The following is a 25,019-nucleotide window of genomic DNA, read 5'->3' as shown; positions in this document are numbered from 1 at the left end:
GGCACAATTAAGCAGTTCACCTCTATTGCGGGTTGATTTTTTCTCTTTACCCTACCTTGATATGCCTATTCAGATTATTGACACCACGGTACTTTAGAAAAAGCACTTTGGACTACACATAGCAATTAGCATATGTAAAACCTGTCTTTTACCTGAACTTCGGATAATTTAGTTGGCATCATCCTCATGACAACAATAGACCATCATCTAGCTAGATGGTGAAGTTGATAGACTCAATTTCCCTGTCTTCCCTTTGTAATAGAACCATGCACGTTGTTTTTCAGGCCAAGCTCTACAATCTAAGGGTAGTGCTGGAGCTGAATGCAAGTGTTGACCGTGCATGGCATCAACGTTGTTAGAACAAAGATCAAAGATTTTGCTGCCGTGGCTAGTGGAGCTGAATGCAAGGGTGTGTAGTACTCATACCTTGCAACTATTAATGATCATATTCATATTTTGGTCTACACTTTCTTCAATGCATATAATTTGCAAAGAAATCATCATGAGGAGCAGTCGAATATTGTATATTTGCAGAGAAGAACTACTTCTCAATGATCTGGATGCTGATCAGATATACTAATTAATAATTTATATGAATTTATGAAAATGAATATGATCTCTAGTGGTACTGACGTTTATTTTACTAAATTTTTCGGTTTATATATATATATATAAACCAACTTTTTTACACCTAGCTGGCCCATGATCACTACAAGAAAAATGGACTTTTGTGGCCATTTAATTACGGCGAAAATGTTATTTGTGACCAAAACATACTCATTTTGGCTGTAAATAATCATTTCGCTGGAATTAAATAGCCACAAATAAGCAGTTTTCTTGTAGTGATATATAACATGGCTGTATATAGAGAACATGGCCGTATATAGAGAAAACGCACACATACAAATACATGTATACTACTGCAGTACACAACCACTCTCATATCAACTTCTGCATGCCGTTCTTAATTTATTATTTCTCATATAAAAGAAACATCAACATTACTTGAGATCATATTCATTTTCATAAAGTCATATAAATCATCAGTATATCAATTTTTTTGAAAAATAAATTATTACTCAATATTATTTTTTTTTTCCTTTTTGCAATAAATCATGTATAAATAATTTTTATCTTATATAATGACTATATGTACAAATTTTGAAGAATCAATACACTTATACATACATAAATACTTATAATAAGTACCTCATATTACAAAACAATATAGTAAGTTAATATAGATCTAATTATACGAATTTATATATAGTCCAACAAAAACTGTGTATGGATCAGTTGAAGAAGTCTGTAATGAAGTTAAGAAATTAACAACTACAGTTCTTATCCAAATATCTCATACATTGTTACTCAGCTAAACTAATAGTTTATTACTATTACTTTCTTTTCCAAGCAACTATAGATTTCATTAGCTCTTAGAGCAGGTTTGTTCATCTCATATATATATATATATATATATATATATATATATATAATATCATTACAACTTTTTTAAATTTCTAAATAAAATATAATAAATAATTCAACTTCTTCGAATTGTAAAATAAAAATAATATTAAAAATTAAATTTTAATAATATTTTATTCTACTTTCATCTCATGATTTCATGTTTCTAACCAAACGAGTCCTTAATTTCACCAAGTCCATTCACGCCTTGCAGAGGCTCTTGTTTTGGTTAGGTTTGGATAATGAGTTGAGGTGAGATGAGTTGATATGAAAGTTAAAAAGTTGAATAAAATATTATTAGAATATTATTTTTTAATATTATCATTATTTTAAGATTTGAAAAAATTAAATTATTTATTATATTTTATATGAAAATTGTAATTATGAGATAAGATGGATCGAGATGAGATGGGTTGATGGTGTTTCTCAATACAAACCTAACTTAGTGGTACTGTTGTGGTACAGCTATGCGTACACACAAACATAAATTTCATTTATTGGTTGACTGAATTTTTTAATTAAAATTATTATATTCAGTAATTTGCTCATATTATGTTCAAGAAGTTGTTTATATATTGCCAATTTGTCTAAAAAATAAGAGGAAATAATATTTTAATAGTATAAATAAATCATATGATCTAATTCATGAACGTGGATGTGTTTTGGGTAGGTTAGTCAAAATAGAAAAAAGTGACTTTTCTAATTGGATCTTTATTTTCACTTTCACTTCCATTCTCCTAAGCTCTCTAAATACTTCATAGAAAAAACTCATTACCAATTCTATGTCCCTTTTGCTTAGAAAAAAATCCTACGCAATATGCATGCTTCAAAATAATATTTTTTTAATAACGTCACTTCTTTAGAAACTCTCTTATGTTTTTTATAAAATCGTGTTAGATGTGTTAATTAAAAAAAAAACCATTGAAAAAAAAAGAAAAAAAATAATATTCGAGGTGTTGAGTACATGATTTAAAGAACATTTGGGGTTGTTACTGTGACTCCCTAGCAATCCAAAAATACTTCATAGAATAGAAGACGAATAGTCCTACATGTATGTATAATTTTATATACAATATTATACGATTTATTAGTGTTTTTTTTTAAATTTAAATTTTAAATTTTGAATTATATAATATATTTTTTTCAATAGCTGACACATCAAAATATATAGTTATGTAGTTTAATTCTAACTATAAGTGGATGTGAAGTCGTTTTCAGGTTTTTCTTTTCTTTTACCCCCCAAAACTTTTCTACAAAATATTGGGGGGCAGCAGATTCTTATATCTAAGACTTGCAGATCACCTCGACCCCACCGGACGACCTATGCATCCCAATGGGTTATGGGTCCATGCCCAAGATCACTAGTGGGCTATTGGTGAGGTGGGCTTCCTAGGAAGTATCTTCCTTTGCCTGACAAAAGATGAAAATAATGTTTCATTTTCATTTTTAACATAATTACTTATTTTTCGTCTCATATATTTTTTAAAATATGAAGAAACAGTGATATCAAGTAAATCCTCAAGTATTCAATGTTTAAACAAAACAAATTATTCACCAATAGTATTTATAGTGTGGAAGGACCCTTCTAAAGAGTATACCATTTGACAAACTCAATTTGAATTAATAAAACTATTTTTTTTTTAAATTTCAATTCTTTTTATAACAATATTATATTTGAGTCAATAAAATATAAAAAATGAAAGAAAAATCATAAAACATAATTTTTACTCAATTTATTAGAGACAAATGTGGAAGAACCAGTATTTGCAATAGAAAGCTTGGATCCATTTCCAATTGTCACAGCTTTAGTTCTTTTGAATGGTTGTTGCAAACTAAGTGATGCAGGACACGACTTAGAGCAATAGTGGCAAGGCAACGCGTTGGATTTTCTCTCCGCACCATGATTTCAATGCCAGCTTGCCACGTCAGGAGATCATGAGTGAAATGCCAACCACGTAAACAAAGAATAACTCTCTCACTCTCTCTTTCTCCTGAGCCTCCCAAGAAAATCCAAACCCTCACGCTACCTCTCTCACTCTCTGTGTCTCTTGATCAGAAAGATGGAGACCATGTGAGTATGCAGTTGTTCTCTACACTTGTGAGTGCTGAGTCAAGAAAACTCCAGATGCATAAAAAACTCTAATGATTATTCAAGTGTTGAAGGCAGCTTATGATAAATCAGAGTACTCAGGGAGCACAAAATTTAAATGAATAAAAAACAAACAGCATGCAACTAGAATATCCAGAGTCTTGAACTCAACACCAAACTTACTAGAAAGTAGACCGTCCCAAATTCGAAGGAGCACATTTGATACACCATATGGACTTCAAAAATCAAAATCTCAATTTTCTGTGACAAAACATCATGAGTTCTAATGACTAGGGATAGTGCAAGCAAACGATACACATCAATGTGAAAAGACAAGACACAACCATAAACATATCAACAACAAAGCAGAAAATAACACATTTAATCTTGTATGGAATATTTGCTTCTTGGCCTAAAACAAGACCGACTCTGTGACTCCTATACCATTATCTTCTTCTTCTTCCTTTTTTTTTTTTTTGACAAGAACAAATTAAAGATCAATGAAAATGACTCACATGGATAGAACCAAACACGCAAAAGCCAAAACAAAAGGCCAAAGTGGACACAAATATAGATATAGATGCAGCAGACCTCTAATAAAGAAAATTTCTCTCTCTCTTTCTCTTTGTTTTTGCTTTTTTACTTTTAAAAAACAAAGAGGCAGTGAAAAACTGAAAATGTGTTTAGATTGCTTGTTGAAAAAAGAAAAGGTGAGAGAAAAATTGCATATAGTAAAGACCGAAAGGATGTGGGGGCGAGACTGAACGGCGAGAGCAAGGGGATGTCTTCCATGGCAGATATTAGAAATTGCATGTCATGTGGTTGTATTGTCTTGGCCTCTATTTGCTTTTTGGCCTCTATTTGCTTTCTTGAAGATCGAAGGAGAGAGATCGAATGATAGAGAGGGAAGGAGTGAGAGATTAGGGATTTCAATTTCAGGAGGGATTTCCATATTGAAAGAGAGAGAGAGCACTTCGAGCGACATTGGGAGGATTTCGGGAGAGAGCTTTGAGCAGGAACAAGAATCCATGTAATCCCCTACAATGCGTTCCCAAAGTAAGAATTGAGGAAGGCTTACATGGCAACTTTTTATTAGTCTCCGATAAAGCCACTTTATAGGAGACACTGGCCAAAAGCGTTTCTGTTTCCTTTATTAAAGCTTTCAGTACCCATTAACAAAATCATTACGTATCATAAAAGTCCTTATGAAAACCACTTCATGTATACACTTTGAGCCTTACTATACATTGAAAACTCAATTCAAGAACACCATACAAGATACAAGATACAAGTTTATGTTTAGAAAAACAGTACGATGAAAGAATCGCCTGAATATCCAACCATAGACACACCACTACTACTGGAAACAAAATTCTATACATTGGATCTGAGGTTAAAAAACAAAAAACAGCAACTCACAGAAGACATGTTCACCGAATTAATTTGGAACACTGATGTCCATGTCTAGTTGCTCAGTTCTTGGAAATACTTGTGAGGTATTGAAGGAGGACAGTACTTCTTTGCCACGAACTTGTACTGATGCCGAAAGAAACATGTCAGTTCAAATCAGTTCATATGAACATAAATTAAAAAAATAAACCAAAAAAAAAAAAAGTTTTATCTAAAATCATAGTATATTTTCGTTTTGGAAGCCGCAACACCTCCATACAGCATAATCTAGAGTCATCACTACAATCAGTAAGTTGTCAGGACGTGAGCTATATCTACAAACAATTGATGTGATTCTGTCATAGTGGCAAAAATATGCTAAGAATTTGAGATTCAACTGCAGTATCTCCTGCACCACATGCAAACTTGCAAGATTTAATGACCTGAACCTTTAAATTTTCATGGTGATTGGATGAGTCCAGCAGAACTCCTGTTATGCTTTTCAGGAAGTAATTGTTTTGTTTAAAATTATCTGAGCACATTTTAACATTCAGAAACAAACCTCTCTATAATATTTTGCTCACTGAAACTGTGTGCCATTGTTGTTCAACGCAACATTTTCTATCTTCAGTTTGGTAGCAACCATCTTTAATCCTCTTATAGAAACCCAGTAATTAACGAAACCCAGAAATCTATATAAAGATTAAATCTATACTGAAGATAGAACGTATAGAAGTGCTTAAAAGGGGCTGTGCTGAACTGATTTAAAATCTGTGTTGCTGATGTATCTCATATTTTACTCTTCACCCAGAGAGGAAGAAAGGTTTCACACACCTTATGTTGGCTGTATTTCTCCCTGATTGCGGGTAGATTAGGATTCCTGCAATTACAGCACAGGCTATGCAGCGCCTTGACACAGTCACTCAAATCAGAAGCTTGGTAAAGCGTGTAATGCTTCAATACAGAATTCTGTAAATGTGATACATACAAAACGAAACCACGTTACATACCTTTATCAGAAGAGATGGAATAATAAACATCTTAGCCACAAGTAAAATCTGTATAATAATTCTCCACACATACCCAGGGTTTCTTTAACGGGAGAAGTATAAATTTGGCCAAGAAAGTAGCAGAAGCAGCTACTAGCGATGGAGAATAACGAAGCATGCTGTATTCGAGAAGGGATAACTCCGTGAGGTAGTTGGCCAAGCACTCCAGCTGCATTGATGGAACCTAGGAAAAGTAGCAGGCACCAACACCACACCATAACAAGATTTTGATCAGCACCACAATGAAACAAAACAACTTTTATCACTCAGATTTTAACAAGACTTCATAACAAAAACTGACAGCATTGGCAGCCATTATTTTACACATTTTTTTTCTATTAGTATCTATCTCACACATACTTAAAAAAAACCAGCTAAGTTTCGACCTACAATTTTAATTGACAGATTGTTAATATGTTACATTAATTAACAGCCAAAATCCATTGATATGACCCAATAAGTCTTGAAGGTATGACATAAAATTAATACACTTGGAAGTCCAAGAAGGTGATACCTTGCTGGTGGCTTGAACAACACAAACAAATCGCCTGAACAATTGTCATGAATGACAAAAGTCAAAACCCAAAGCAACATGAATGAAATTCCACTCAATAATAAAAAAGTAGCTATCACCTCAAAAAACATTTAGCTGTTGGGGCTGTCATTTCAAACTTCAATGAATTCAGCACAGCAGATTCCATTTGCAAAACCTGCAGAAATTCCTTCAGTCAATGTCTATGGGGAATGTGATAAAAAGCCAATTCAAAGAAGCATACAATAGTAGAATTTCAGACAACAAAAAATGGAACCAAACCTCCTCCTTGAAGTATGTATTATCAGTTACGTAACAGAACTCGTCCACACTGGGTGCACAGATCTCCTCATACTTGCTGGCAAGACAATTGCACCACATGTTATTAATCATTATTCTCTAATAGTTACAAGTTAGGCAGAGGCACATGCACAAGTACAAACACAGGGTCAAACTAGCAAGCAAATCTACTATAGAATCTTACGCAGCAATCATCATGCATGCAACACCAAGCAATTGCAACCGTTGCCTATTCACCACATTGCCAGAAAGATAACGATCAATATAGTTAACAGTCAAAAATAGTGTATCAGGTAGGAGCCGGTACTCTTCAGCAACCTACAGTTAACACTAGAAGGTAAGATAACAAAAAAGCCAAAATAACTGCACACTAAAAGAAATGCTTGATGATATTGACAACGAGCAACTTTATAATGCCAGGTACAACCCCACTCATCAAGATATTTGGTGCTTGTTAATGAATAAGTGTGATCCAGAAAAGTGGGATGGAATGGGGCGGAAACTTCTTGGATTATATTAATCACATTGGCAATATCATCACCGACCATAAATTACCTCCACAAGCCAGTCAATCAGTACAGCACGCATGCTGGCATTGATGTCTTTCTGGATCCTTTCCATGAAGTCCGTGGATGGGCTTTTATTTGCCTAAAAACAGAAGAAATGAATCAATTACAATGTGCAGAACTTAGGAAAGAAATGTGAACTTCATTAAATAATAATAAGAAATTTGAAAAAAAAGAAGAAGAGAAACACAGTGAATACAACATATTGTGGAGAAGTATGCAAACCTCGGATACACGCAAGTGCTTATAAATATCACAAGCAATGGTTGCACAGCATTGAGGGTCCATGACATTGTTATCAATATCTACAACTTGATCAAATGTTTCCATCTCCACAAGCATACCTATCTCACAGACATTCCCTGGAATCAATATCAGAGAAAATAAATTAGAAAGGGCATGATGTAAATATTCCAGGCACACACTTTGCAGCTAATAAAAGTAGAACAAGATGTTACGGCCCAAATTGGGCATGATACTTGGGACAGATATCAAATCCCTATTTACAAATTAAATGAGTAAGAGCCTAAACATATATGAAGTTAAATTGAGAGTGAATAAAAAAATCTTAGAATAAAAACCTGTTTTTTCTGCATTGTCTGAAATGAAGAGACTGTTGCTTGTCTTCCTCTCTATCAATCTAACTGCTGAAGCATCCTCATTGTCAATATATTCAAATTCTGGACTCTTCAAAGACTCACACGTAGACATGCTCTCGTCCAAAGAAATGCAGCCACTAGCTGAGCTACTTGGAGAAATATCCATGCCTCTGGGAGCACGAGTTATGCTATTCAGAGCACAAAGACCGACTTCCACGCCGCGTGGAGCAGAATCGGCTGCAACACTAGCCACCGATTGATCACTTCCTGGGAAACATTTATCCTCTGACAGAACAAAGACACTTGATTTCAAGCCCAAGGATGAAGGCAAAGTTTTCTCAAGGAAGCCTGTATTGTCTGAGCAAGCAGAAACTTTCTTCTTGGTCTTGGCAATTTTGGCAACACATGGCACCTTTAAATACTAAACTCAGTTAATCTTTCTCTGAAATTTTAAAACAAGTACACCGCGATGTGGCAGTAAGCTCAAAGCTAAAACTTCTGTCCCATGTAATTGTGAGACGAAAGATCATATGCTTATAATAACAATGGTGCAACGGAATTTCTCAACTACAAACACATTTTTCCAAAAAAAAAAAAAATCGGAAGGACTATCCGTCTTGTACAACATAATTTCAGAAAAATATAACCACCAAAATTGATATCTTGAAGCAGTCGACTACGGTGCACCATTACCCACTATGGCTTTTAGATCAGTTCTACAAAACCTTCATGGTTCTGTTTCATAAACTGCCTTTGGCGGTCATTTCCTCAATCTACATGAGGAAATATGGGCTCGGATCAATTATTTGGCTCCATTGCCCCTTGTTTATTTTTTATTATATGCGCTTAATTGGTTACAACAGGGTGTTTTGTTGGCTACCCTCTCCATTTATATTCTTCTTTTAATTTACTGAAAGCTTATTCATGAAAATACATTAAGCATGTTCTTAATCTCTTTATTTATTTTTTGAACATATTCCTTGTTGTCGTGTATGGAAGGAATTAAACCAACGCGGGTTTGAAGAACAGCTCTTTGGTCTGAAATTGGATCAAGGCAACACCATACTATTTTAGAGGTGGGGAAAATAAAAATCAACGAGAATACTGAACTTACACAGCAGCAAAGAAGCCAACGGAGCTGCGTAGCACATTTACCAAAAAAAGACTAGAAATTATAAAAGTCCATGGTATGATACATATTATATATACTCTTAATCAATCATCCAATTATCCCTTTCAAGAATAAGAGGTATAGGGAAAGAGAAAGAATCGAATTCAGAGAAGTTCGAGCGCACCAGAGGCCTGGACTGAGGGAGCAAGGTGCGTGAATTACTCTTAGAGCCATTTCTTTGGTTGGTGACGTCAGCGAGAGCGGGTCGCTTCTTGGCCGCCGCGGTTAACTTCCCGGTTGGATTGTCCGAAACCGGGGGCATCTTGGCCGAAGACGAAGACGAAGATGGTGGGGGATCGTGGTTGTGGGTCGACATTTGGGTCGAAACCCTAACCTGTAGTGGAGATTTCGGTGCGAATTCTGGCTTCAGCGATTACAGAGTGTGTCACTGTGTGTGTGTTTGTTTGTTTTCTTTTTCTTTTCTCTTTTGGGTTCGTATTTTTGTTGATGAAGAGCAATAGAGCGCGAAAACGTGTAGGTTTGAAAGATAAGAGATCCTGACCGTCTTTGTTTGAGTAGGATGGATCTGGACCGTCTGTGTCTTGTTTTCTGAAGCGGAGTTGGAAACTCCGCTCCGCTCCAAGAGTCCAAATCCTCACGAAGATACGTCCCGTGGGCCCAAATTTGTGCCACCCAATCAGATTTGACATATGAGTAACATACTTTCATCCTAGATAAAAAATAATCATTCAATAAAAAATATCTAATGATAATAAATATATCATTCATATTTTCAAGACTACTTTAGATGTTGAAATGACATCAGATAATTGGAATTGATATGTAAATAATTATATTTTATAAATCTCATTAAAATCTATTTGAATGTAAATAAATTAATATATGTGTTTGAATGTATGAAATGAGTTGAGATGAATTTTAACTTTTTATAGAAGTTAAAAAAATAATGAATCCTATCAATGATTAGTTTGAGATGAGTTGAAGTAATTTTATTAGTACGGTTTTGATAATGATATCAGATGAGATGAGTTGAGATAAAAGTTAAAAGTTAAATAAAATATTATTCAAATATTATTTTTTAATATTATTATTATTTTGAAATTTAAAAATGTTAAATTATTTATTATATTTGATGTGAAAATTTAAAAAAAATTATAATAATAAAATAAAATAAAATATTTTTACGAATCTTCCAAACACAGCCTTACGTTTGGATACTGAAGTGGTCGTAGATGATATATAAGTAGTAATAAAAAAATGATAAAATATAAAATAACAATAAATAGTAATAGAATGATCTCAACTTCGGTTCCCAAACATGGCATGTTGTCGGCTTGGGGTGGGCCTTTTATTAATGGTGGATTCGATCTTAAGTTGGGCTTATTTTTCTTCTACTGGCCATCCTTGATCACACAAGGATGGATATTCTAACTTCTAAGTTCAGCTGGTGTGCTTTGGATTGGGCCCTAAATCATTTTGGGCCTGGTAATTTTTTGGTTATACCTTTATAATATTTATGTGATTTGGGTTTAATAATTTTGGTGTTTTTTTTTTTTATAACAATAATTTTGGTGTTAAGTTCACGTGTTTTCATGGAAAATATTATAAGACTAATTTTTGAAGCAACATGATTTAACCGTACAATTGTTTAGAGAAATTATGTGGAAATCAAAGTATTTAGGAATAATAATATTTTAGGGTTAAGGGAATTTTTAGGTTTTTGGGGAATTAAAATAGGCAATTTAAGTGTTTCAAGTGTAAATACAAGGTATCTGTTTAATTGGAAATTTACTCAAGTTATATGATTTTCTATAGGTGATGATTGATATTTGTTTGACATTGTTGTGAAAAATTTTTGAAAAGTTAAGAAGTTTAAGTAAACGGGGTTTTTATATTAAATTTTGTATAAAAAAAAAAATAAACTGAGGTTGATTTATGAAAATATGCATTATATGTTTTGAAAAGAAATGTGACGACAAGCTTAATTATTTGTTCGACATCACTCATAAACTATGTATGAAAGAGAAAGTATTTTGTCATGATTGGTGTGACATGAGCTTATTTGTAACATTTTTTTTTCTAAACTGTGCAGAAAGAGCGAATATAAAATTGTGCATAATTATATGAAGAGACTTTGTATCTATTTTGATAAGATGTGACGTCTGAAAACTTTTGGTATGATATTCTAATTTTGGATATGGTTCTCTTACTGCTCTCTTCTAACATTACCACGAGTGTAAAGCTATGGCCTCTGTTCGGGTTGGAATCAACTTTTTTCTTTTGGTGCACCCATTTTGAAAACAAAGTTTTTTTCTGCGTGGTTTTTCCTATGTGCACACTCGGGGCTTCGAAAATGAATAAGGGGAAGATTCACATTCTGTTTCTATTCAGTTAGCTACCGAGCTTTGCACAACCTTACCACGGGAGTTAAACATGATCTTTGTTCTGATATGAAGATGATCAGTTATGCTATGCCAAAACACTTTTGAATAAGAATATTTCTGAACTTTCGCTCTGATATTTTGATAACACATTCTGTTTTCTGTTCTAAAAACAAAGATGATATGATTATGTTCAATACTTAGGTTTGATAAGATATGGCATTTAAAAAACTTTTGGCATAACTTTCTGATTTTATACTTGATTTTGTTTCTGTTCTATTCAATTACGGCCCTTCCACAGGTGCTAATAGTGGTATTTTGCTTTTGTTCTGCTTTAACCCAATCATGGGTGGTAATAGTGGTATTCTGTTTTGTTCTGATATGCAACTGCTCGGTTATCCACAGACGCACAACCCTACCACGTGGGTTATATATGGCTTTTGTTATGATATGATGCTCTGATATGATGATGATGATGATAAATCAGTTATGCTATGCCAAATGATTTTTGAATAAAAATATTTCTGAATCTTCACTCTGAAATTTTGATAACATGTTCTACTTCCGCATTCTGAAAATAAAAATATTTTGTTATGCATTCTGATCTTTGTTAATGCTTATGTTTACATACTAGTATATATTTTCTGCTTACTGAGTTGTTTATAACTCACCACTTATCTCCATAATATTTTTCAGATGAGTTTGAATATGTCAGCTAAGGATCAAGATTATGAAGCATGTTTGAGATGATTATTAAAGTATAGTGGATTTTAGCACATAAAGTTTTTATGAGTATTGGTGATTTTTATTAAGAAATTGTGACATGTTCTAAAGATTTTGTATTTTGGAGTCTGTAATTATTTTGTTGGTATCAGAGTTTAAGTTTAAGTTTAAGGAAATAACACTCTTACACCTTCAGGATTGAGGCGTCAAAGTTGGTATCAGAGAAAGATATAAGTGTTAGTTAACACTCCGATCCCCTTCGGGACCAGAGCGTTACAATATGAACCCTTAATCCTTATGAATTATGATTTTTTGTAGAGAAATGATATTTACAGTCGTGGAGTGAGCAAACGCTGTACAATCTTTTTGAAAAAAATAAATAAATATGAGATCCATATAAAAAATACTAATTTTTTTAATAATCTATTAGTACACTACTAGATTTGTCTATGTTTGGTTTCTCATACGCAAGTATCATTAGAATCTTCATAATAATCGCATTGCCTAGTATAATTTATTTTACAATTCTATTTAAAATGAAAAACAATTCAATATTTTTTTTAATGAATTGGGATTCTAGGTTAAATTCACAGTAAAATTGGCCGTAATAAAAAAATTGAAAAAATCTATTCATCATCTCTTTTCTCATCATTCCATAAAGTTGCTTTAGATGATAATTTTATAAGTAAAATATAATAAATAATCTCTAATCATCTAATGACACATAATGAGATAATGAGAATTGAGATGATGAGTAGAATTACTCGAATTGAAAAAATCTATTATATGTATCGATTTTCTATTAAAACAAAATTAGTTACGAGGATTGTATTTGAGCACCGGTTGGGACGGGTGAAAATATTGTTTACGTTAGTGCTCTGTGTATATGGAGTATGGACTCCGTGTCAATCCCTAACATTTTTCATTATATTTTTGGATATGAATTTTATAAAAAATAAAATGTCGACTTTGTAGGTAGAAAAATTCTAGTTATTATCCTTAAACTATACACCACACATGATTTTGTCTTTTTATATTTTTTGTTTCTTAGCAAGAATGTGATGTAGAGATGATGAGTAAAAGAATTTAATTAATTTATTAAGAATAAAACTAAAAAAATAAAAATAAAAATGTGATGTGTGAAATGATGAATAATAAAACTATTTCAGGTTTAGAAATCTTTGTAAAAGTGAGGAGAAAACACACATTTAAGTATGAACAATGCTAGGGGTACGGATAAGTACTATAAATCTCCTTTTTTATTTATACATATATGATCAGTAGGGTTATCTATATCAATTGCTTCATCAATGCGAACTTCACAACAAAATTAAGGCCCGTTTAGATAGTGAAAGTGTTTCATCTCATCTCATCTCATCATTATAATTATTTGAATAATTCTATTTATTATCTACACACACTTTTTTTTTTTTCATTTTTCCTCTAACAAATATGTGGTATATGGATGATAAATAGAATATTAACTCAATTAGTTTAACAAAAATAAAATAAAATTAAAATATTAAAAAATAAAAAAATATTAAAATATTTAAAGTGCAGTGTGGAATGATGAGTAGTATACCTCTAAAAAATAATATTCTAATAATATTTTATTCAATTTTTAATTTTCTTCACAACTCACTGTCCAAACGATAGTATATAAATTGCCGTATAATTTGTTTGTCATTATTATGTCTAAGAAATTTCCAGCAATGGTGGAATTTTCTTTGACAGGGATCGGTCAAGTGAATGGATCAATTGATAGTCAGCAGGTAATGCAGAGGGGTTTCTTCCATGATTGTGACCGATAAGATTATGATCGTTACAATATCATAAAAAATTCAGAATATTCAACAACATATTAATGATATATAAAGTGGCAAACATCATTTATCTTACAAGACAGTTTCGAGAGTCCTTTAGTAACTAGAAGCAGCCCATGAGTTCCCATGGGATGATTAATTTACAAATTAAGGAAAGCACAACGAGAAACACATTATATATGCGCGCACACCTGTACGTAAAAAATCAACATTCCTACCTAATTAATGAAGATCAAACTGAAGCCTTGGTCATAATTTGGTCAAGTTTCATACTAAGAAATTGCATGACTGGCCGGTGGTCATTCTTTCCCTAGCTAGCATGTTTGCAGCTTGAAAACACTATTATGTGACCGAAAAAGGGACCTATTTGAACAGAATGCTGAGTAGAATATATCCAACTAGAGGCCATAATCTAGGATAACAAACAAACAAATTGGGACAGTAGCCGCCGCAACAATTATACGGATCGAAGCACTTGCTTTTAAATACCAAAAAATAGGCTGCAGTGAAGGCTATCATCATGCCTATTATTGAGATTAAAAGTGTAGCAAGTCCCAAGGCCAACCTACGAGGTAATGATACGAGAAAATCCTTTTCCGTGTAGCGTGACGTGAGAATTGTCAAGAAAATTAATATCGAAGACGAAGAGAATAACATTGCTACTGCATCTGATACGAAAAATACCGTAAACCAGTTGCTTTCCATAAATATAGGAATGCCTGTGTCTTCATTGTTGCCACCCGGTATTGTGAAGGCCGCTGGAAAAACCAAAGTGGCAATCAGTGTTGCCACGAGCATGCAAGAGTTTGCCGTGTTCTTCATCCACTTTTCACCTTTCTTCTGCAGGTCTTCGTGGTTCTTCATAAATATCTCCCTAGGTGTTTTTTGTTTTTGTCCACTATTGATATCCTCGTACTTCACACGATATAATGACTTCGGCACGATCTTTTCAATCTCCTGCAATAGCCCAATTACTTGTAAATTATAAAATATTATTGAAAGGGGGAGTCCATTCCATGCAATACGTATGCGACGAGAATAAAAGATGTTGAAATGATATTTAACACCCATTTACTTGTACGTACTTGAAACCACAACAACTCTCGTTGCATTTGAAGAGCTGCTCCTGATACGATATTCAGTCGATCTGTAGAGGGCAATTCTCCAGCTAAGTGCAGCATGGACTTATTCCCTTCGGCATACAAGCTCGCAAGGTTGTCCTTCAAAACACCTATCTCATATATTAAATTAAAAACACGCTCTTGTCGATGTTTAATAGCAACGTGAAATAAACTTCCATATCCTTCGTCAACTTGCCATATGAGATCAGGATAAGATCGTATGAGTATAATTAGAAATTCAAGGTTCCCTACTTTTGCAGCTTCAACAAGTAGTTTCATCATATGCTTGTCAGCAGCCGCAGTTGACGAGAAATTTTTATCATCTCTGAGTTCTTCCAAAAGGTCAACTAATTGATGGGCTGATGCTTGCATCAAAGCTTTGTTGCAGAACCGACCTCTGAAGCCTAAATAGTTAGGATTAAGAGAATTAAGATCGTCTGGTTAAACAGAAATATTAATTCTATATGCCAAAAGATCAATATCATATCGTTTAGGATATATTATAATTAGTTCTTATATATATTAATGGATCATTATTTCATTGCTTCAACGTCGTCATATACATTTTATTTTCCAATATATATGCTTCTTAATTATTATAGCTATATAGCTTGCATGACTCCTATAAAATTGAAATAGCTTAATTAATTTCTGATCATGAATTAATTATACACATGGGTCGTGATTTAATTGCAATTAGTGACAAAAAATTTATTTTAAGAGTCTCTGAGATTATCGTCTTCAAATTTAATTAGGTACTGGTTATTTGGACTCGTTAGTTTGATGACTAGCCTAGTCTTAAATAGGAAATCGCACTGAGAAAAAGAATAATTAACACTAAAAAGATCTATATAATTTAACATTTATAAGTAGTTAAAGAATTAATATGGTGAGAAATGCTATTCTAAAATCTCTACACCACACACCATCCATATGACATAGTTTTATTTGTAAGACTTAAATTTTAGAATTTATTTTTCAAATCAAATTATGCAAGGTAGTTTGTGGTGTAGAGACCTAAGAATAGAGTTATTCATGGCCTCCTATCTACCTCGCAGTGCCACGTGGAGAGGTATATTAGGAAACGTGACAAAGGAAAATATAGAAGATGGACTTGGATAGAAGAGTATGTCTGAGTGAAGGAAGTCCAATATAGAGAATTGCTATAGATACAAAGAGATCACACAAAATAAATCCACAAACTGACATGACTTCATAGAATCCGTTATATCTACTTTATATAAAAGTAACTTTACAATTTGATATACCATATTAAGCCACATCAGTTTGTTTGTTTACTTTTGTGTAATCTCTTTATGGCTAAAATATACAAAACTAGCGTGAACAACAAATTATGAGATAACTTCCTAGCTAATGGTACGTAGCAGCAGTCTACCACAACGTAGAAGGCACGCATGACACCTCTCTAAGGCCGGACACTTGGTAAATTTATATACTTGATTAAACAAAAAATTCCTCCAGTCCAGTTATAAATATACACATGTATACTTACATATATACATACATACATATATTTAGGTTAATAGTTTGGTTTGGAAATAAACTAACAGGAGTTTAAGCATCTTTTCCATGATACTGATGGCTGACTTTTGTTGCCAATTTCCGAAGGTTTTCTGGCCAACATTTCCAATGGTTTCCAAAGAAGTTCCTTCTCTCCAGGTTCTAACTTTAGAGTATCCAGAATTTTGTGTGCCGTATCTGTTCATAAAAACCAAGACACATTAGTCATTGTTATTTAGTCTATTTCAAGTAACTACCATTTAATAATTGGTTAATATATGAATTAAGTTATTTATAAAAACGTATCATATTAAAAGAACAATAGCGTTAATTGTTCATAATTAATTGTCTCAAATTGATGATCACAAGTACTGTAGGTCATACCATACAAATCGGTGGAAATAGTAGTGTTAAGGAGATTAATGTGATCCTGAGAAGCCAAGTCTTGAATATGAGTCACAAAGTATAAATACGACACCATGTCTCTATTTCCAGTCTTTATTGCCTCGTAAAGTGGTAAAGATTGGATGTCATCCTTGGGGATCAATGGCAGATTGTTGTTTTTTTTCACTATCACCTCTGCAATTATTACGATATCTGATTGAGCGGCATAAAAAAGGGCGGTGCAGTTTTGGTTGTTTTTCAATTCTAATTGTTCCGGTATCATCCGTTTCACGAGTTCTTTTACAAAATGGGTGCTTTTTGCACATGCAGCATTGTTAAGAGCTGTGCCTGGCTCTTTTGTTATGGGGGCTCCAAGGCAGTTTGGATTTTCCTGTATAAAAGCTTCAGTAGTTTTCCAGTCATCTTGTAATGCAGCACGAAGGAGAGGAGCATAAAAGATTTGAGATCGATATAATGAGCTAGCTATCACCCTCTTCCATTATTTTCCTTGATCTTTTCTATGATTGAAAATTAAAAGAACTAATACGATATTATATGTATGTATGCATGAGATTCTTAATTAGGTGAGTAGATAAACAATATATGGCCTGGTGAACACGATTAATGCGTAAAAACAAAATAGAAAAATAAAAACCTCTGAAACATAAATTAATTTTCTATATATTTCGAAATACAATATTCATGCATTCATGTGATATTACGTCTTATCATGATTTTTGAGCCAAAAATAATTTGCAGGACAATCAAATTAAACTGCTAACCTTAATTTGCAGTTAGAAATTAATGAGGTAGCTTTAGATCAGAGACTGCGTGTAGTACATTTTACTCCAAGCAAATGAGGTTTTTAATTGATACTCTCAACCTTGCACGAGAATTTCGCTACAAAGTGGATTAGATTTAAAGATCCACCTCCACCGGCATTCTACAGTGTTAAACAAGTATGGAATATATTGCAATTTACATTATTGCCCAAATTATAAGACCAAATTAAAAGACAAAAGAAAACACGTTATTACTTTCACTATCAATATGATCAAAGGTATTATATCAAATATAAAAGTAAACATATAAATTGATATGGATTCATATGATATGTTTGATTTACTTTCAATAAAAATAGTTTTATAAACAATCCGACGTACCATGATCAAATTACGTTAGTTTATAGATTTGTTTTTATAAAATCTATTTGTGGTTAAATCATTCCTTTATTAACATACTTACTGATCCAAAAAAGCCATCATTACAAGAAAAATGGGTATTTGTGACTATTTTATTACAACGAAAAAAGACTATTTACGACAGTTTTCTTGTAAATAGTAGCAAATAAACAGTTTTCTTGTAGTGCATATTAGAGAGATTGCTAGACCTCAAAGGAAATTAGAGGGAGAAAGTGGGGTGTTATGCTCTCGAGTCTCAACCTTTTACGAGAGTTTTGCCACAAAGTGAATTAGATTTATAAATTTATAACATCCACGTATTATACAATATTAATTAATCAAGAATGTGTATATTACTTAATATTGTTTCTTAAGATGGCTTCGTTTTCACCTATTTGCATGGATGTGTAAAAAATGATGCTAATGTACATTTTCCTGAAATTTGTATATATGTCGGTTAATTGGTCGGCAAATGTGCTGACCTTTTAACTGAGGTATTTTCTTGCTGTGTGGCCAAGAAGTATTGCCCTCCTATTTACCTACAGAATTTTTCCACATCACTTAGGAGTTCTCGATTATACACATTTGAAATACTGATCTCCACTAATGCTCAGTTGGATGAAGACTTCGACTGTGTTTAGATGTTGAGATGAGTTTAAATAAGTTAAGTTGAATTGTGAATAGCAGTAGTTTATAGATCTTATTGAGATGACTTTAATTAACTTGAGATGAGTTTAAGTTTGTAGGTTAAAATGTATGAAGTTGAAATGGGTTTAGCTTTTTTACATATAGGAAATTTAATAAGTAGTAGATTCCATCAATAATGGGTTTGAGATAAATTGAAATGAGTTGAGTTTGGTCTAACAACCAAACACAACCTTCTGGTCATTGATTTTGGTTTCAAGCAATGGAATTCTTTTCTTGCTTTTTCCTTTCTTTTAACCCCACATTGCCTAATGCTTTATTTTCCTTGATTCGTAGTAAATTTTGGAGTTTTAAAAAATTAATAGCAAATCATGAAAACCAACAAAAGTAGCATGGAATGGTAGGGACATCGAACACAAAGCACCACATGCAGATCGAACATAAAGAATGATATTTAAAGATTTCATCACTCAAACGCGTAATTAAAAACATACCAAATTTGGAGGCATCTAAGGGGACCTACACCTTAAAAATGGATGGTGGAAGCTTTAAAAAAAAGAAGAACATGTCCATTTTAGGGACTTCAGTATAAAGCTTAGATGTTCATGGAGGCTTCGCCCAAACGGCACATCATGTCGGACTAGCTCCCGTTACGATTCTTACGAATATTGTCGGATTTAAAGTACGGTTGATCCTTCGCCATCATGCATGCATTTTGCATTTTTTTCATTCAGCGACTTTTAAAGTACGGTTGATCCTTCGTTACGTAATTCGCTTATTATATATTTGAGCAATGATTCACAATTTCCACACACAATATTTTTTTAAATTTTATAAATTTTTAATATTTTTTTTTGAGTTTATTCTTTTTAAATTAATTCAATTCTTCTATTCATTATTCATATATTAAATATTTGATAAAAGAAAAAAATAATAAAAATTAAAAAAAAAATAATTTGTGGAAGTTATATAAATAGTAAGAAATTGTCGAATTTATGTCGCCATCGCGAAGAAACCACGTTGAGAATAAAGTGCAGATTCTACAGTACTTCGTTTTCACGCCTTCTGTGATCAGTCTAGAGGGATCGGAATGTCTGATCTTTCAAGTAATCCCAGTACCTGATGTCTTGAGTAGGCAGTACGTACATTAACTTTTATGCTTGAGTGGGCACATCCAATGTATATATAAGTTACTAGCTAGCTACTTATAAATTATAAACACCTAATTTTCTATTCCACACAAGCAGTATCGATCTAACCACCACTTCTTGCACTCTGACCTTTCAGATCAACAAACATGGTTGACAACAGTACAACCAACAATAACGGGCAGCAGCTTATACCCGGCCAAGATTTGCCCCGGCGAGGTGGCTCACAGGTGGCCGACCATGATGGCCACGGCTCCATGCTGCCAACTGGTATATATAGAAGAATAATGATATGATTACTATCCAAATATTATCCATCTACTACTTTTTTTTGTAATTTTTGTAATTTTTTATTTTACTTACTAATTAAGAAAGTGAGTATTAGTAAAGTTATATATTTTTTTATTTTTTTTCTTAATGTTTAAGAATGTTAAAAAAATACTTAAAAGAAAATGATAAAAAAAAAATTAAAATGCGCTTGAGTAGTAGATGAGTAGTAACACTATTACTACCCTATATAGAAAACTTTATCATACCTAAGCCATAGATGATTTTTTATTTTTTTCTTTAATAAGTATGCAGTGTAGAGATAATGAGCAGCAAAACTTAATTAGTTTAGTAGGCAAAAAAAATAAAAAAATAAAAAATATATGTGTAGTATATAATATAGAGATGATAATAAGTAACAAAACCTACACATATATATATATATATATATTTATATATATAAATATTACTTTAATTAACATGATAATTATCGTTTCTGTCAGGGACAAATCTAGAGGATCCCCTCCCCTCGAAATTCTGATATTTTTTTTTATTAATTTAATCTAAAATTATGTAAGAATAAAAAAAAAAAGAATATTATATGTAAATTTTTCTAGGATGCTTCTACTATGCTGTCCAGACATGATACCGTTTTGATTATTAATTTTTAAAAAAGAATACGTTAATAGTCGCTTTATTAATTATTAAATAAAAAATATATAAAGAATATATAAACAGTCAAAATGATGACAAAACTAAAGGAAAATACTATATTTTCCATTTTTTTAATCTCAAATATATTTTATGCTCTATAAATCATATATATGCTCATCGATTGATCATAGTATGACTTTTCATGGGTCATTTATTTTAGCTTTTGTTTTGAAAACTTAAGTTGAACAATATGGACAAGCCAAAAACGCTAAACCATAAACGTTGTAATTAAGACTAGATTTTGAAATAAAAATAAATTGAACTTATGTTTTTGACTTTTAATATTGTTGAGATCATAAGGTTTCGTGATAAAATAAGTGACGTTTTTCTTATAAATTATTTGTTAGCCTATATTGAGAATGAATTATGTGATAATTAATAATCTTTATTTATTGAAAAAACATAATTGACATGTTAGATGCTTTTATTTTTTATTTTTTATTCAAACTTGAAACTTCTTATATATTCATGCACGCTTTTAAGTGATTATCTTTTAATTTTGTCCTGTATAAGTTTTTATATATACTACGGCCCCTTTACATAAATCCTGCCTTTGTACTCCCGGTTTCTGTCATGCATGGCTGGATAGCTAGTTGATTTATTTGGTACGTAATCATTAAAATGATGCATTTTCTTTTCTAAATATACATGAAAAGCTTAACTGATTTGGTGTTTGGTGTTCAAATTTAATTTAAACCAGAGGCGTGGCCTGTTTTGACTGCAACTGGTTACATACTAGTAGCTGTGGCTGGGCCTGGGGTCTTGTCCATGGCTTGGAACTTGGCTCAGCTTGGATGGATTGCTGGTCCTGCTGCGATAATTTTGTTATCCTTCCTTACTTGGATTGCCTCCATAATCCTCTGCGACTTCTATTTTTCACCTCATGACCCTGACAAGAGAAACCCATCTTACATGCACGTCATTCGATCCTATCTTGGTACGTAAATCCTACGAAATTTTTGTTTTTAATCAGTGATCAAATTGATCACAAAGTGATCGAGTACTGTTGTTGATGAAGATGATCAAGGAATTAACTAATTTATTTTTTGTGGGTGAACTTATATTATTCTAAAAGTAATTAATTTTTTTTATACATATTCCATAATCCTTGCATTTGCATATCGTATTAATATATATTATATTATATAATACAAAAAGTACTATTAAAAATATAATTTCTAGATACAAATTATAAATTTATTCATACAAAACATGAAACTTAATAAAATCCAAAGAGTTTTTAACAAACAAGTAATGAGAAACCCATGCAAAGAATAATCTTAGATTTAACCCTAAATTTATTTGGCTGTTTTTCAAGGTGCCGGCCGTACTGCAAATGTCAAGATATGCTGGGTAATTCAGTACTTGAATCTTTTTGTGATTGCCAGTTTGTACACAGACTCAGCATCCCAAATGATGGCGTACGTTTGTTTGATAGATCTGATCTTGATTAATATACATTTGCCCTTAACAGTTGGAGTTTAACTCGATTAGTATATATAGGGCTGATGCATGCATGCATGGGCTGTTTACTTGGATTTTGATATGATTTGACTTACGTACGTACAGGGATATCGAATGGGTCTCTAAATGCTCCAACAGCAACAACGTTAATGTTGATGACAGCATTAAGATACCATGTTGGGTTTATCAGAAACCGTATTACATTGTATTTGGTGTCACTCAAATACTTCTCTCCCAAATTTCCGATTTTCGTCGCTTACGTTGGCTCACCCTTCTCTGTTTCGGGGCGTTCCTAATTTTTTCATCAATTGGTGTTGGCCTTTCTTTTACCAAAATAGCAAGTCAGTATATATAACTTTTCTTTGTTTATTTCATTTATCTTAATTAGTACTGTTAAATATATATAGCTAATCATTACTCTTTTAAAATGACAAATTTCATTAGCTATATATGTTAATATTAATCATTTTTAGAGACTTTTGCGGGTTTTATATATATTTCACCTTGCATAAATATTACAGGTGATAAGTGGAGCATCAAAGGAAGTCTGGAGCCTCAAGGTAATATTAATATGACTCGAGCCAAAAAGACGTGGCTGATCTTTAAAGCGCTTGGGCATATAGCTGACGGATTCGATTTCTCTAGCGTCCTTCTTGAAATTGAGGTATATATATTTTCATCTAAAATGTTAATTCGACTTACAATATGAGATAACCAAATTGTAAAACAGGACACAATTGGCGGTGGATTACCAGCACAAGAGGCCCAGAAAATCATGAGGAAGGCCATTCATTATGGCCTTCCAGCCGCAACCTGTGTGTACCTGTTTTTTGGCAGCCTGGGTTACGCTGCTTTGGGAGAGGATTCCCCTGAATACATATTCCTTTATGGCTTCTATAAACCTCATTGGCTTCTAAACATAGCAACTGCTGCAATGGTACTCCACTATGCAGGTGCATACCAACTTTTTATCCAACCCATTTTCGCAATGTTTGAGAAAGCTGTTGTGAAAAGATTTAGTCCGGATAATGAATTCATCAAGAGGAAAATTAAAATCTGGACCTACGAATTCAAGCTCTTCCAATTGGTTTTGAGGACATTTTTCGTGATCGTGACCACTTTGTTATCAATGTTTCTAGCGATTTACTTGGACATTCTTGAACTCATTAAGATTCTAGCATTTTGGCCCATCGTATTTTACTTCCCAGTGAAGATTTATATAATGGAAAAGAAAATACCAATGTGGAGCGCAAGAGGTCTGGGGCTTCAGATGATGAGTTTCGGGATCCTCATCGTTACCATGGCTGTAGCTGCTGCCAATATTGTCGATGTTTTTCTCCAGGATTCTTATAATCCAATCATGCCGAATCGCTATTATTAGATTCTGTTCAATTTCTGGCCAGAGTAATTTCGTTGTACTAGAAAGGGACATCTAGAAAATGTTGATTTGCTGACTTACTATGTAATGATCATATCGAGTGTTGCAGCCAACCTGGCCTGGAATAATATAATGTCAGTATATATGTAGCTAGGTACGTACCGTAAGATAATTGAATATCATGGGAAAATCGTCTCATACAATGTGTAGGAAAGACATGCTAAATTTATTTATATTGTGTAGACTAGAGATAAGATTACAGAGGATATATTAGAATTTGAAATTCAAAAGACTATCTATCCAAGTATATATTTACAAATTTTAAAACTCATGTTATCTGTTGGATGTTTAATAACAGGTGAACATTTTGATCTGTTATCATAGTAATTGCTATTTTCTTGGGCTGAATCACATTTATTAGATTTGAATTTTTGTTGAGAGTCATCTGCTTCTGCACACCCCATCAAGTGAAACGGCGTGTATTGGACGTTGAGCTTGTAAGTGAGAAATTGGAACCTTGCGGCGACAATAGGTTTGGTAAATATGTCTGCGAGTTGATCTTTTAGTTAAAATGAATCGAACATCCAACATTCTAGAGGAGACTTTATCAATTATAAATTGAAAATCCAGCTTGATATGCTTTGTTCGAGCATGAAAAACAGGATTCGAAGACAAATAAGTAGCTCAAATGTTATCACACCCGATCAAGGATGGGTGGAGAGGGAAGGAAAAGGCCGATTTCTTGAAGAAGGTGTTGTAGCCATTGAACTTCAGTCATGGTGTTAGCAAGGGAGCGGGACTTAGATTCTATACTGCTTCTTGCCTCAATATGTTGCTTAAGGCTGGGCTCGCCAAGAAATGAGGTTTGGACCAAGAAAAATGCAATGACCACCAGGGGAACGCCCATTATCCGGCAACCAGCCCATTTAGTGTCAAAGTAAGCCATGATGAGCTGTGTAGAGAAAGACTTGCGCAAGCATAAACCATGGTTGAAGGTGTGCAAGTATCTGAAAATTCATTTTACAACTTGCCAATTATGAAGTGTAATAGGTTTGTACATGAATTGACACACTTTACTAATTGAGAATTAATGTAATGTTTGAGTGAGTAAAACATAGATATTGTAGAGTACTCACTGTGCTGCGAATT

At 32.9% G+C, this 25,019-nt stretch overlaps 3 protein-coding genes across 3 annotated transcripts; 1 reads left to right on the top strand and 2 right to left on the bottom strand.

The window, feature by feature from the left end:
- Positions 1–4,702: 4,702 nt before the first annotated feature.
- LOC108999040 (cyclin-A1-4-like) lies at positions 4,703–9,556 on the bottom strand. Its single transcript, XM_035685996.1, has 11 exons — positions 9,284–9,556; positions 7,971–8,400; positions 7,615–7,751; positions 7,379–7,471; positions 7,008–7,141; positions 6,806–6,881; positions 6,625–6,701; positions 6,506–6,539; positions 6,026–6,175; positions 5,777–5,911; positions 4,703–5,089 (listed from the first exon to the last, which is right to left on the bottom strand). The coding sequence occupies exons 1-11, from the start codon at positions 9,473–9,475 to the stop codon at positions 5,018–5,020; spliced, it is 1,530 nt and encodes a 509-aa protein (XP_035541889.1). The 5' UTR covers positions 9,476–9,556; the 3' UTR covers positions 4,703–5,017.
- A 4,854-nt stretch (positions 9,557–14,410) lies between these two features.
- LOC108999057 (ankyrin repeat-containing protein ITN1-like) lies at positions 14,411–17,356 on the bottom strand. Its single transcript, XM_035686074.1, has 4 exons — positions 17,074–17,356; positions 16,738–16,887; positions 15,133–15,572; positions 14,411–15,004 (listed from the first exon to the last, which is right to left on the bottom strand). The coding sequence occupies exons 1-4, from the start codon at positions 17,354–17,356 to the stop codon at positions 14,411–14,413; spliced, it is 1,467 nt and encodes a 488-aa protein (XP_035541967.1).
- Positions 17,357–20,196: 2,840 nt separating this feature from the next.
- LOC108999036 (amino acid permease 3-like) lies at positions 20,197–23,873 on the top strand. Its single transcript, XM_018975831.2, has 6 exons — positions 20,197–20,317; positions 21,729–21,965; positions 22,347–22,449; positions 22,598–22,833; positions 23,014–23,156; positions 23,223–23,873. Exons 1-6 carry the CDS (start codon positions 20,197–20,199, stop codon positions 23,871–23,873), a joined length of 1,491 nt encoding a protein of 496 aa, XP_018831376.1.
- Positions 23,874–25,019: the final 1,146 nt, after the last annotated feature.

Source organism: Juglans regia, chromosome 15 (assembly GCF_001411555.2).
Source record: "Juglans regia cultivar Chandler chromosome 15, Walnut 2.0, whole genome shotgun sequence".
NCBI classification, from domain to species: Eukaryota; Viridiplantae; Streptophyta; class Magnoliopsida; order Fagales; family Juglandaceae; genus Juglans; species Juglans regia.
This window is presented reverse-complemented; position numbering and strand designations above follow the sequence as displayed.